This window comes from Emydura macquarii, unplaced genomic scaffold, assembly GCF_026122565.2.
Source record: "Emydura macquarii macquarii isolate MOO-44397 ecotype Brisbane River unplaced genomic scaffold, CSIRO-AGI_Emac_v2 contig_1790, whole genome shotgun sequence".
NCBI lineage: Eukaryota > Metazoa > Chordata > Testudines > Chelidae > Emydura > Emydura macquarii.
In genome coordinates, this window is record NW_027131927.1 from 18,399,583 (window position 1) to 18,414,800 (window position 15,218).

The 15,218-nt window shown below is 42.6% G+C and overlaps 1 protein-coding gene across 3 annotated transcripts in view; it reads right to left on the reverse strand.

Annotated features, from left to right (window-relative positions):
* Positions 1 to 15,218, reverse strand: part of SLC4A4 (solute carrier family 4 member 4) — a 260,171-nt gene that overhangs the window by 205,335 nt on the left and 39,618 nt on the right. For all 3 annotated transcript variants that reach the window (XM_067557015.1, XM_067557014.1, XM_067557013.1), the window contains exon 3: positions 1,180 to 1,359. In XM_067557015.1, coding sequence (XP_067413116.1) covers positions 1,180 to 1,359 — 180 coding nt within the window. The remainder of the gene's footprint in view (positions 1 to 1,179; positions 1,360 to 15,218) is intronic.

Genomic DNA, 15,218 nt, shown 5'->3' on the forward strand with positions numbered 1-15,218 from the left:
GTAATTCACTTAGATTTTCAAAAGGCCTCTGACAAAGTCCCGCACCAGAGACTACTAAAGCAGTTATAGTCTGAGAGTCAATGTAGTCATGGATCAGGAACAGTGTCAATGGTGGAATAGTAGCCAAAAGGTTTTTGTACTAGCACTGGTGGGGTTAAATCTGTTTAGGAATGCTCTGGAGCCTGGAAAGGGTGGTAAGCCTGGGTGAAGAAAGTAGGCAGATAATCTGTCCTGTATCATCTCACATGCTTCCTGTATCTCCAAACCTCTTCAGAGTAATACCATTTTCAATAGTTTATCTCAGTCGTTCTCTTCCCATTTCTTAATCCCTCAGCCTCTTATTTCAGCAACCCCTTTTCAGAATTCAGAAGAATGCACTTGCAGCCAGTTGAGCAGACAGCTAGAGTGGCTGAGGATCAGGCTTCACAGGTTGCTCCCTAAAAAGGTACTCAAGAGAAGGTACTGTAATTCCATCAGACAATTCAGGTGTTTCATCTCTCTAACACTCCCAGCCCCAGCAAAAACAGAGCACAGCAGTAACAGATCCGAGCTGAATACCCCAAATCAGATGTCCAACCTATCAGCCATATCAATCAGTTATATACTAATGTTACATTTTCATTCCAACTTTTGTTTATAAAAAACTTATTCTTAAGACAATAGTTGGAGAGAAGCAACTGATAAACAACAGCTAATTACCAAAGCAGGCAGGTGTATGCCATGGTATGCAATTCCTAAGCAAAGCATTTATTATGACCTCTGGCAGGGGGCTTGATTCTTCTGTTATCCCACTGCTAGTTCTATTTCTAGCTGAACCCTCTGTGCAAGTGACTATCCTTGTACCCTGGGAGATTGTGCATACGCTGTGTGAAGGAAGAGGGGTGGGAACAGATAATTAGATTTCAAATTGCTTGCTGTCTCCTCACACACCATGTCAGCTTGGTTTTGACAACTTGCACTGATAATGTCTAACTCAATAATGACACCTGACATTGAACAAAGATGAAATGCTTGCATGGGGTAGTGTCCTTTCCAAAAAAACCAACAATTCCCTGGCAACTGATAAAACACTTCCTGACCACACAACCCATTGTTGGTTATATTGTTTCAGGGATCCAGTTTTCTTCTAAATACAGCAATAGAGTATCACAAGGAATGCCAGCAGATAACAGTACTCACTGAGTGGTTTAAGGATGCCGCTGCTCGTCTCATCAGCATTTTCTGCATCTGATTTGTCAGAGTAGTTCTCAGAGATTTTTTCTTTTTCCTTCTTCTCCTTTTGCCCAGGTCTTCTTCTGTGGCGTCTTCTCCTCCTATAGCTCTTAGGCACATGGACCCCAACGTAGACAGTGTGATGACCTATGGAACATTAAGAGCATTAATTTTCATCATTTTCAATTTGTACAAATACCAAGAAGTCCAGTTTGTATCACATTTCATTGTATGAGTATTCCTAAACAGGGAGGTAAACTGGTTGCTTTGCTCAAACATTAACTAGCAGCTTTTGAATCCCCACTTGTGGGTTTTGTTTTGTTTGGTTTTTGGTCTTTTTTTCTTTTTTCCTCTTTTGGTAAAGTAGTTTTAAAAAAATCACAACTGGCAGTCCATGCAAGAGTAAATTCACTGTTGGCTATTCAAGCTTTGGGTCTATTTCTCTTAAAAACCCAAACAAATATCTGACAATAACCGTGATTGCTGTTTGCCAGGGGCTGGGAATGGCCGATGGAATGGATCACTTGATGATTATCTGTTCTCTTCATTCTGTCTGAAGCACCTGGCATTGGCCACTGTCGGAAGACAGGACACTGGGCTAGATGGACCATTGGTCTGACCCAGTATGGCCGTTCCTATGTTCTTATGTAAAAACCAGACCTTTGAAAGTCATGAGAATCAGTTTCAAAAGGTTCAGAAATACAAAGTAGCAGCTTTAAAAAAAAATTACAATATTTCTGCAGTCACACTCTTCAAGAACTCTCCCCACGTAACTTCTTTCCCATTTGTTTTCTTAACAAATATACACTTTGGGCCAGATGCTCATCTGGTGTAAACCAACACAGCTTGAAGTCAATGTAACTACACCAGCTGAATATCTGGTCCATTGTCCAATATATCAAGTTATAGCCCAAATCTGTGGGGGAAAAAAAGGTGCTAATAGCAGAGTAATGAGTAAGATACATGTGTATTACTGCATCACAACAGCAGTGTTATGATTGAGGAAAGGGCTTTTCTTCTAAGTTCCTGTCCATTTTTAAGTACCTGACACTTTCCAAAATTTAAAAAAAAACAAACCAAAAAATATTACTATTTGGCCTAAAATTGCTTATGCTTGTTCTCAAACATAAATATGTTCACTCCCTAGGTTTTTTATTTTTTTATTTTTTTATTTTTTTTAAGCAACAGGATAAAATTCTACTTGTCTATTTTTTGAATTAGATAAGTTCTTGATTCATTTTCCAAGTTTTTTGCCTTTCCAACACCAAAGAGATTCCTTAAATTATTCAGACATTTCTTTTGTACTCTGATAACTCAACCATCTTATTTTTACACTCCAGATGCACTTGCCATGGATTCAATCCTTGATAAAGACAAGCATCTTTTGATGTATTTGAACAACTTTGGATTTTCCACCCATTTTACAATACACCAAGTTGCAGAGCTTCAGATATGCGCACTTGTTCTACCACTGACTGAATTACATTTATCTGAAGGGGTGATCCTATACACAGGTGAGAACAAGTGTATTTATCCAAAAGTTAAATCAGTTCCTTTCTTTTAAAGCTCAGAAATTCATAGTTATTGTTTCCTATAGCCATCATCTCAGTTGCCTTGCATATATTTATTCATTTAAGTCTTGGCAGCTAAACCACATATACAGCAAGAAAAAAATTATTCCAAATGCAGCAGTGGGCAGAGGTGCAATTACTGTGGGAACCCAAACTTTGAAATTCCAACTTATGTGCATTTAGGCCAAATCCTTGCCCCAGCAGCCCAAGTAATTCAGCTGGGATCTCTGTTGAGGAAGGAGAAATTCTTCAAGGAGAATTAAACAGCAGCAAACTAACACCACTTTACTTCTGAAATGAGAACGTCCACACAATGGTTAATGCAATTTAATTGGTGCATGTTAATGTCACATCTCTAGTTAATTTCCCCTTAATGTTCTTGAGTGTCTCTCTGTAGGCATGTCCTCACACAGCTTCAGCATTAGTGTGGACAAGGACTCAAACTTTAAGCTTCTCCACACTACATGCTTTATCAAGTTTGTAAGCAGGCTGATGAATAAATCCATCTGCACTTCACAGCCACACACAACATGGGTCACGTGCGATGCCTTTTGCTATGAATGTACAAGGTTTCAATCTCATTCATGAGAAGGACTGACAACTGTTTAACTGTGAATGTGTTCAAAAATGGCAATTCTGCCATAGAAATGGGAAATGCCTAGGCCCGTCTGCATAACTAACTTAGCCACTTCTGCTGCCTTCGAGGCCTATATGGGCTGGAACATCCCAGAGCACATGGTACCATGTGAAATTCTTGATGACCCAGGCCTGGAAGTCAAGCAGTGTGGGATACCTGCCCAGAACTTCTCGGATTGTGGTAGGTGGGGACAGTCCAGTAGTTGGCACATAGCTGTACTGGGGAACCTGCTGTTTTGTGGACAGCATGTAGAGCCTGATTACATTAACAAGATTCTCTCTGTTCTTTAGACAGGGACTTTTGGAACTAAAACAAAGCAAAAGGCCAAGTGAAAAGTGTTTGTTAATTTGGCCCATTTATGCTGCCTTATAGAAAACATCCTAAAAATACTCAAAGTTTTTCTTCATAGACGCCTGTCTGAGTTCCTTTCCTGTCCTAACTCCTGCTGCTATAAGTCTCGGTAGACTCAATCCCAAAATATTTTGCAGCAGGAAAAATTTATCCTTTGATCCTTTAACTTCCAACCCACAATTCTCAAACTGAGCAAAAAGTTATTTCACTGGTAATGTTTTGTTTGTTAAAAGCTAGTGTTTAAAAATGAAAAAGCTAAAGCAAAATTGCACAAATACAAAAAGTACAAGATTTTTGTTGAATGGTCGTGGGTTTCTGGTGAGGACTGGGATTTCATTCTTGCACAAAAATCAGGGAGGAAAAGTCTATATATATATATATATATATATATATATATATATATATAAATAAAAGTATATTTACATGCCAAAAAACTTCTATCACAGTGTATGCCAAGTACAGTTATAGAAATCAGAACACCAGATAATCTAATCTAATTTTCAGATTTTCTCAGATCAAATATATGGTTTCAATTCACACTTCATGAAATGTAGTTCTGTCAGCGTATACCACATTCAGATTAGGAGAGGCATAAGAGTCCATTTCATATTAACTTGGTTTTTTGAGCTGCATGTCTGTTTAAACACACACCTCCCAATTAACAATGTCCGTTAAAAGAATAAGGTTTCAACATGAAGCTCGCAAGCAATGCTAAATTTAAGGTTGCCCATGCAATCTGAACTCTGCCCTTGTGTGTGTATATATTACGATGCAGTCCGATCACATTTCGGTCAAACCCTTGCCTCATTCACTGAGAGATTCACCCTTGTGCAGAGAGATAAATAATGCACGAGCCTTGGGCTAAGTTTCACTATAGCCCTCAAGGGGTGCAAAGGCCTTGTGCTGGCTCACTGCACAGGGCCACATTTCCCCTTTTGTGCATGGGTTGGACAACACACATTGAACAAGGCAACTGTTCAGTATTTATTTTTATGCTCACTATACAGCACATAGACCCCTGCCTCATTCACTGCATACTCTCCAGCCTGTCCACTCAGAGCCTAAATGCACTCTCAGGGTACATCTACACTGTGGAGTGAAGTCGGTTTATTTTAAATGAGCGATTTTATTTTAAATCGACTTTCACCCGCCGAATATTAGAAGTCACAGGAGCGTGATCTCACCACACTCATTGCATCAAGGAATTGTGTCCCCACTAGCCGTGCTTGGGTCGACAATCAAAGCACTGCACCGTGGGTAGCTATCCCAACTATGCAACCAGCCACAGAGGCTTTTGGGAAAGTTGACATCCTCCCATGATGCAACGTACTCTCCCCCCCCCCATCCCTCCTTGACCCAGTCCAAAACAGTCTATTTCCTTTTCACACCATTTTTTCAAACCTTTCAGTCTCTGCTACATGCACGCCATTGCCTGAGAGGAATGGAGCCCGCTCAGCTCTGCACTATTATTGTGAGCATCACAAACACTTCAAGGCTTATTCTGCAGTATTTTCAATGGCGACACAGCACTGCAGCACTGAAAATTGCGATGTTACAGAGGCTGCCTTGCTACAAGCCATAGAAGGAAACAATTCCCGTTTGCTGCAGGCTGTCACGCACCATCTGCAGTCAGTGGAGTGCCACTTCTGATCCCAGGAAACAAGCAGCGACTGATGGAATCACATCATTATGAAGGTGTGGGATGATTAGCTGTGGCTGCACAACTTTCATATGTGAAAGGCCACTTTCTTTGAACTTTATGGAGAGCTCTCCCTAGCCTGAAACGCATGACTCCTCGCTTGCGACCAGCTCTAACAGTGGAGAAGAGAGTGGCCATCGCTCTGTGGAAGCTAGCAATGCCAGACTGCTACCGCTCAGGTGGGAATCAATTCAGAGTCGGTAAATCCACCATGGGAGCTGCTGTGATTCAAGTGTGCCGGGCCATTAACAGACTTCTGCTAAGAACGGTAGTGACTTTGGAAAACATGGAGGACATAGTGGAAAGTTTTTCCGCAATGGGGTTCCCTAACTGTGGGGGGCAAAAGATGGCATGCACATCCCTATCTTAGCCCCTGACCACCTTGCCACAGAGTATATAAACCGAAAGGGATACTTCTCAATGATGTTGCAGGCCCTTGTGATCACATGGGACGCTTCACCTACATGAAGGTGGTGTGGTCCGGAAAGATTAGGAACTCAGGTCTGTTCAAAAAGATGCAGGCGGGCACTTCCCTCCCTGATCATAAAATTAATATTGGCGATATTGAAATGCCAATAGTGATCCCGAGTGATCCTGCCTACCCCTTGCTCCCCTGACTAATGAACTCCTACACCGAGCACCTGGACAGCGAGAAGAAGTATTTTAATAATAGTCTCAGTAAGTGCAGAATGGTGGTGGAATGTGCATTTGGACGTTTAAAAGCACGCTGGCGAAGTCTGCTCACTAGGTTAGACCTCAGTGAAAAAAACATCCCAATAGTTATCTCTTCCTGCTGTGTGCTCCCTAATGTCTATGAGACAAAGGAGGAGAAGTTCCCATTGGGTTGGGGTGTGGAGACAGATAGACTGGCTGCAAATTTTGAGCAGCCAGATGCCACTGCAACACTGAGAAACAATCATGAAGTGCTTCACCTCAGGGAAGCATTGAAAAACTGCTTTCACAATGACACAACAGTAATGGGTGTTGCTTATCTGTGGTGCGCTTTCACTTCACATCCCCTCCAATCCCCCACCAAGCCTGTTCCCCCGCTTCCCCCCCACCCACCATGTTCCTCCCACTTCTTCCTTCCTTTATTCCCTTCTTATCAATAAAACAGTAATGAAATGTGAAGAAATATGTTCCCCCCAACCTTCCCCCTCCGATCCATTCCCCACATCCACTTCCCCCTCCCTTTATTCCCTTTTGATCAATAAATAAATAAAGAGTAATGAATTGGAAAGCAGTACTTTCTTTATTGGTGATCCTTCACAGAGGGGGAAAATGGAATATAATTGAATTTTCCACATGTACTTTGTGGTGCCAAGGATACAGCGTGGCTGTGCACACACAAGAATTTCACATATTACCACTCCTTAAAGGGGCCGTCGCCTCTTTCTGCTTGCCTCAATCGGCAAGAAGTGCAGCATGTACTGCACCCTGCTCAACCGCCTCCTAGACCACTTTGGCATGGGGGCTGGGAAAGACTGCACTAGCTCCGTGTTTTGCAGGGGCTGCAGAGGGTGTCTGCCTTGGCGTTGAGCTTCCTGAAGCTCAACCAGATGCTTCAACATGTCTGACTGATCACGCATTATATGCAGCATCTCTTCTTGCATTGAATGCTCATACTCCCGTGCTGCCTTCCTGTTGTCCATGTCCATGTTCATTTTGTCAGATAATGAAATCCTCCACACTCTTAGCTTTGTGTCAGCAGCCGCAGAGGCATTCCTTAGCTAATTATACATGTCATCCCACGTTGTTTTTTTCTGCTTTCTTATCTGTGACAGGCACTCTGCAGGAGTATGAGACGGTGGTGTGTTGAACGCCACGTTGTCCACTGTGAGGGAAGCAAAGCACAAGGTTCCCATTGTTAACTCATCCCATGGATGAAAAGCAAAGTTACAATATAAAAATAAGTCCCCTGAACATTCCCAAGGGAAGGCTACAACCGCATTCCATTGCCTGATAATTGAAGGGGTCGGAGTGCTGTTCCAGCCATAGTAAAGTGAGGGGCAAGTGCATCTATGTTAGTGAAATCCCCAGGGCCCATGTTGCATAAGCCCATGCTCCCTAGAGCATCACGGATGTCGGGATCCCAAATGATCAGGCTTTTAAGAGGTGGAAGAAAGGGTGAGGGGCAGGTATGGGTTAACAGTCTCTGGAGGAAAAAAATGAGAAGCCATTTGCTGATGCATAAGGGCCATAGCAACAACGTCCTGCTGAACCAAGTAACCATCCCCAATGGTGCAATAACACACACTTTAAAAATCTTTCTTGGTCGAGCTACTGTAAATGTGCGCCATCTTCCCTAGGTAACCATGAGTGATATCAGCCTGCTGAGGGTCACAGAAGCGGAAAGGAGGGATTTGCAAGCAGCTGGCTACAGGCCTGGCCCTTATGCTGCTATGCTGTGTTCTGCACAATTAATAACAGAGTGGCAGGGGGAAGTGTCCTATCGCAGTGGAAGAAATAAGGCTGCCCTCCCAAGAAACCTTCTCCAAAGGATTACAGAGTACCTGCATGAAAGCTTCCTGAAGATATGCATGGAGGATTCTCAGAGCATCCCTGTGCACATAAATAATCTTTATTGGGGGGAACCCAATGTTTAAGCACACCAAGTTTGAGGAGGCATAGCCCCCACCGCCACACACACCACTTTTTCCTGCTGGTACAAGATTCTGGATAGGGGATATAACCAAAGACATGCAATTTGCAGTACACACTCACCAGATGTGGCTTCCCCAGCATCTAAGTCAGTCACGGTTTCCTATGTCTGGGTGGGCTGCTCCTATGTTGCAAACAGCTCCTGGCTTTGAGTGAGAAGGACACCACACTCGCCTGCCCCCAGTTCTCCTCATCTTCCTCCTTCTTGTTCATGGACTCGTCCTCATGCATCCTGGACTCGGATTCCCCAGAGGTATCAACACTGCATGGTGGCATAGTGGTGGGTCTCCGCCGAGAACCGCATGCAGTTCCTCGTAAAAGCGGCATGTTTTGGGTGAGGAGCCAGAATGGCTGTTAGCTTCCCTAATTTTCTGATAAGCCTGTCTCAGCTCTTTGATCTTAACGTGGCACTGCTGCATGTCCCTGTTGTGCTCCTTCAACATGCCACACGATATCTTCTCAAATTTCTTTTGCTGGCTCAGAGCTAAGCCAGGATAGACTCTTCACCCCACAGACCGCTGAGATCCAAGACCTCAGGTCAACTCAAGGCTGGAGCAAATTTGGGGCATGCAGTTGCCATGATCAGCTGTGCTGGCAAGCTCTCTCCATGCTGACCAAACATGAAATGGGAATTCAAAATTTCCCAGGGCTTGCAGGATGGCACTGTTTCCTGTTTATGTGGCCACAATGCAGCAGAGTGCGAATGTGCAGAACTGTCAGAAAAGAGTATTATGGGATATCTCCCCGAAGCCAATGACATCGATTTACATTGCACTCTGTCCTACACTGACGCTCATTTGACCCACAGAGTTCAACTTCAGCGCTATTCCACTTCCAGAGGTGGTTTTATTAAGTCGAATTTTACCGCATTTTAGATCAGCGGAACTGACATGCCAGTGGGGACGCATACGTTAGGTGGTCGATGTAAGCACTCCATTGTCAGTGTAGACCAGGCCTCAGTTATAAAAATATATAGCCAGAGCTATCCTAGGCTTATGCTGTACTAATTTCAAATAAAGTTTGAGCAAAAATATGGGGACAGACACACAGGATCCCTGTCTCCATCCAACCTGCATACTCTAGGTCTGATCCCATATCCACTGAAGGAGTCAATGGGAGTTTTTGCACTGACTTTGAAAGGCATTGGATGAGGACCTAAATGAAACAGAAGTCCTACAGGATGAGTAGTGGGCAAACGTGCCTTTATTTAAAGGCAGTATTGTAATGCATATATGCACACGGAGAAAAAGTTATCAGGCAATCTGAACTTTGGCATCCAAGATCTTCACCTTGCAGCTTTAATGTTCTTTTCATGTATTTTGGTAAGATGTTTTTTACTTTTTGTTATTAGTAAAGAAAACAATAAAATAAAAATAATATTCCATTGTGTAGGACTACTTGGAAGGCAGCAGGAAAATGCTGTGGTGGATCAAAAGAAAGAGGAGGGTGCACCTTCTTCATTGAAGCATGGATGCCTGTGTAGAGCCTTGTCATCTTCCTTACACAACTCCAAAACTTTGCATCAATCAGAAGAAGCACCCTCATTTTATACACACCTTCAGGCATTGACGATCCCACTCAAATCGCTTATCTAAACAAAAGTGCAGTGCAAATGCGATGTCAGGAGATCAGTTATTGTCAGGAGAACGGAGAGTACTTAGTCCACATGGACAGTGTCTGTTTTTAAACAAATCCTTACAATGCAGTAAAATAGAATGAATTTTCACAACTGAAAAGCACATGTGCCAAATTTCATATTACTACCCCAAATTCCTGTGTTAGAGTAGTTAAAAATGAAAATCACAAAAGTTCCCAGAATAAATTAAAAAATAAATAAATAAATAACATCTGCCCCTCACCATTAGCCTCCACCATCTACTCTCTTCACTATCAAAACCAACTGAGCCATTTTTCCTTTAAAAACCACACAATATCACCACTGGCCAGAAAAGCCAGCTTCAAACATTTCAGCCCCAACAGATAAGTGAGAAAGTTGTAAGAAACTGCAAAAGGCTCTTTAGAATGGAGATGTGAAGGCAACCTTCAACGATGGGCATCAACACACACTCCACCTATAATATTTTAAATCATTGTGAAATACGAAACTCTGATCTATCAGAATTTTCTGAAACTAATGAGAGCATTAGAACAGGCTGACAGTTTTATTAGCAGAATGAGGACCGGGGGAGAGTTGCATGGAAGAAAGAGAACGGTATTATCCTCGCCAAGAAAAATGTGTTTTGATTGAGGGTGGGGTGCTCCCAAAGAAACCTTTATCTGGACTGATGCGGGTGTCCAAGAAAAACACTGATTGCTAGGTAATATCTAGGCCATCAGGGGAACTCAAGCAACCATTGTCACTCTCCCTCTCCTCTTTTAAGTTGCAGCTTACTAATGTACCGTACGTGTGTCTTGTTAAATGTATCTGGAATAACCATTTGCAGTGAATTGTTCTCATGGGAAAGCTATATTATCCCAGTAAGTAGGAAATGTCTCAGAAACATAGTGCATTGAAAATGTGTGTCAATTGCTTCCTGCCAGGCACTCTGGGAGGAGAGCCTAGAAATTTATCTCAAAACTCACAACAATGTAAACAAAAGCCAACCACTTCCTTTAAGTATATTGGACAGGAAAATCTCTTACTTAGCCACCTGCTTTCATGGGGGGGGAGAGGGGAAAGGGGACAGAGGGGAGGAGAGAAAAAAGCAACATTAAATATTTCTCTCCCTTGCAGAACGGGGAACTGTAGCTAAGTAATGCAGGTGCTTGCCTGCGCACATACAACTTAAGACCACAAAAGCTTATGCCTGCAGAAATTAAATTCGTTAGTCTGTAAAGTGCTACAGGACTCTCGTTGTTTTTGCTGTATATAGACTATCACAGCTACCCCTCTGAAATATACAACTTAGTTTCATGTTACCAAAATCTGCACTGTGCACATATGATCAAAAGGATTAAAGAGATTAATATGCTGCCAACAGAACTAGACAAAGTATTACGTCTCCAGGTTTTCTATGATGTGTTTCTATTATCAAGCTGACATCAGAATTCAAGTGACTCAAAAAAGGAGGTTGCTTTAACCCAGCTGTGGGAAGTACCTGGTCCTCTTGTATCTGGCTTTCACATTGTTTGGTAATTGACTGATCTTTGACTACTGGTGGTAGATATGCCAATGGCCTGTGAAGGGATGTTAGATGGGGTGGGTTCTGAGTTATTACAGAGAATTCTTTCTTGGGTGTCTGGCTAGTGAGTCTCAGCGTTTAACTGATTGGGGCTGGGAAAGAATTTTCCCCTAGGGCAGATGGGCACAGCTCACTTGCTGGTGGCTTCTCTGTAACTTAAAGTCTTTAAATCATGATTTGAGGACTTTACTAACTCAGTCATAAGTTAGAGGTTTATTACAGGAGTGGAAGGGTGAGGTTCTGTGGCCTGCGCTGTGCAGGAGATCAGACTAGATGATCATATTTGTTCTTTCTGACCTTAGAGTCTATGAGTCTGTCTGATCAGGGCAATAAGATTTCCTTGTCAAGAGTCACTACTATCCTTTCTGTTGTGGATGCTGTCCCTATCCCACACCTGTTTCTGCCAATATTAGATTCCCACACATCAATTGATGTTATCCACTAGGTCCTTGTTGATGTTTTCAAATGCTCAGTTAGCTTTTATGTGGTTCCTTAACACATTAGTGTTAAGTTGTATCTTCAAGTATACGGGTGTGACCGCCTACAGAAGCCAGGAAAATGTGTGTTCACCTTGAAAAGTACAACTTGGTCTTTACTGTAGCTCTGTAGTTCTCTGGACTCTTCACACTTTAGCGCTGCTGCTGAGCCATGATAATTACCAGGGAGCCACCCTCAGTCGTTTGCTACTATGTATGGGAGGCAGCGTGTCTAATCGATAAGGGAACGGACTGCAAGTCCAGAGACCTGGAGCCCATGTGCTTTGTCACTGACTTACTGTGTGACCTTGGGTAAGTCACTTCACTTCTGTCTGCCTTTGTTTGTCCTCCTATCCTGTCATCTACTGAGATTATACACAGCACAACACAGCTTCTTGACGCGAGAGTAGCTGTTAATTATTGGGCAGCAATACTTGAGTTTCTCCTGTTATACATGCAGTGGCTTAATCTGGACACTCCGTAATTCCTCCATGAATTTATACTCACTACACATCAAATACAGCTGGTTAGCCAACACAAGCAGGCAGAATGATGATTGAAGATCATTGAAAGCATTGCAGCAGCAACACTATTCCTGGCTGAGCAGGGAGTTTCATTATAAGCTCCCACTCTCAGTGGTTTATTATACATTTCCACCAACAAATTACTTTGGAGCCAAACTCTATCATGCTTGATGGCAGTCTGAGGATGATTTTTTTTAAGTTACCAGTGTTAGAAAACAGGCTTTTTTCGTTTCTTTTTTAAAAAATGTTTTAAGAAACTTGTTCAGATGTTTCTTTGCACTCTACTAACTCAATTTGGATTTAAACATTCTAATGTGACACATACCTGTTCCTCAGTAAGTAACAAGCACTTTGCTAACCTTGAAAAGAACTGGTTAAGACTGAAGATCTGTTTACAGATACCTAGGTATCCATCCTTAGCATGCATTTAAATCAGTATGGGAAACAGCGTAATATGTATGGGGAGCATGCCATTTTCACCTGGTTATAAGATTATTCTTCTCTGGAGCTTCCTTTGTACCCAACGCATCAACCTGTCCTCTGCAAAGCCTCCTGGAAATCCATTAACTACTTGCAAGATGGTATCAGAAAGGGCTAGGCAGGCCAAGCAGTTTTTTGCAAGTCTCATGTGCTTTCAGTTTGAAATTTCACATGTAAAAGTGGCTAAGGAGCCCGTGTTTTATAGCATACTAGAGTGTCTGAAGTTTGAAGCAGCAGATGTAGAGGCTCAGCATAAAAGCTATCAGATCTGTCAGGCTTGTAGGTAACACAAACAAGTGATCAGCGATACAACTATCTATACCTAAATTAAAACAAAAAACCAAAAACTATGAGAAGAGAATTCCAGATTGCGAAGTAAAGCACTCAAAAGTTAGGGAATGCCAGAATTAAGGTAATTTTCCATGGAAAATATCAATGTTTTCAGAAAAAAATAAAATCAAAGCAAAAACATTCAATTTTCAGGTGATAATCATGTCATTAAAGTGCCTCATTTGAGTTGTAGTTTGGGAGCCCTGTACCCCCATTTTTCTCCCTGGGCTCCCTGCTCAGACTATCTCCCATGATGCACTATGGTCTCCTCTCTTGCTGAGCCATCACAATGCATCATGGGTGATGTAGTAAAAGTTTTTCAGTATATAGTTTTATAACAAAAAGATGAAATTTTCTGTGGAAAGCAGACACTTTATAGCAAAACATTTGTTTAATCAAAAACCCAATTTTCTATCAAAAAACAGATTAGACAGAAAAATGTTGACCAGTTCTAATATATAAAGATGCAATTGCAGAGGTAGTATCCTGGTCCTAATATTAAAAAAGAGGAACAGATGGAAAACCAGACCAGAAAGAAATGATAGATGACCTATATTTTCAAAAGATAAACTAGAAAGATTTTGCTTTACAATATTCCTTGTACTTAAGAAAATGAAAAAACCTGGAAATTCATAGCACATGCCATTGAACATACTATTGCAATGAAAACAAGGAGCATGTTTACCTCAGATTCATAGATTCCAAGGCCAGAAGGGACCATTGGTGATCATCTAGTCTCCTGTGTAACCCAAACATAATTTAAGAGCTAAGTATTATTACTGATGTACCTGAATATGTGAAGTCAGACTAAAAGAAATGAGCCACCACTACAAGCCTTTGGAAAGGAGAGCCAGGGATATTCTGGGCCCATTCCTGTTACAGAGCGAGACACCCAATCAAAGAGCACACACAGTCGCTAAGGTATCTACTGAGCAGTTAAATCGCCAGTATCTTTGCACGCTAACCAGGATGAAGTTTGGAATGGGAGTTCTTGCAAAAGGTGTCTGATCAGTCTGAAATAAATAAGGTCTGAACCATATATCAACTACCCTCAGTCAGATGTGCCATATAGTTACAGATGTGTCATCATCCTTTGTCAATGCCCGTCAACAGAACTTGCTTCCCTAGGCCATGGTGGCCTACAGAACTAACAGATATCCACAGAGTACATGCCATGAATGTTGACGTTTGCCCTTCTGATAGTCTGCCAACAGTTACCACTTCAATCTTACCACTGGCCAAATGATAAAATACTACCAGTGTAAGGCCCCTCAGAGACAGAAGGGGCACATGACATAAGCGTGTCTGCACAGTTATGTGAAATAAGCTGTTGCAGCCAAGGTGTCCCAGACATTGGGGATTAGCCTGGGGAAGGGGTCAGTGTAATCTGACCAGGTATTAGGTCTGAAGAGAGGGGCCCAATGAGATCATAAAGGGCAGCTGTAGGGCACAAACAGTGGGAACTGTAAGGTGGGACTTGCAGCCTAATTATAGCCTACAGGGGGAGCAGGCTTCATTTGGGAGGTGTGCAGCACCCACTGCATCTGCAGACCAAGAGGACATCATGGAGGGGTAGCAAAAGAGACTGAACCTTGGCCTGTAGGACTGCAGGCCAATGTGCAGTTGACCTCTAATGGAAAGATGAGCTAGAAGGGGCATCCCAGGTAGTAGGCCTGAGGAAACCCCCAGGGCAAGGCTAGGCTTATGGGCCAAGTCAAGAATGACTGCATTTATCTTTGCTTTTACCTGAGAATAACTGTCCCTGGGGTATTTGCAGGCTTTCCTTTCTGCCCACTCTAGCAGAGACTCCCCTCATCTGAGCCATGCATGGAAGTGCTTACTGGGAACCCTCCCGCTGCTACAGGCTATAGGGTCAAGCCAGTGAAGAGGCTTCAGAGCTTGCCCCAGTGGTCATGCTATACCACATGCCCTACCAAGCATCAGCAAAGGTTTGGAATACCCCACTGATTGGGGACAACTACACATGTGCATCTGCACCTCCTCACCTCGGTACATACCTAACGATTTCAAAGGATGGGGAGGGCAACGTACTTTCCAACACTTCTAACTTGTGATTCTAAAGCTCAGCTTCTTC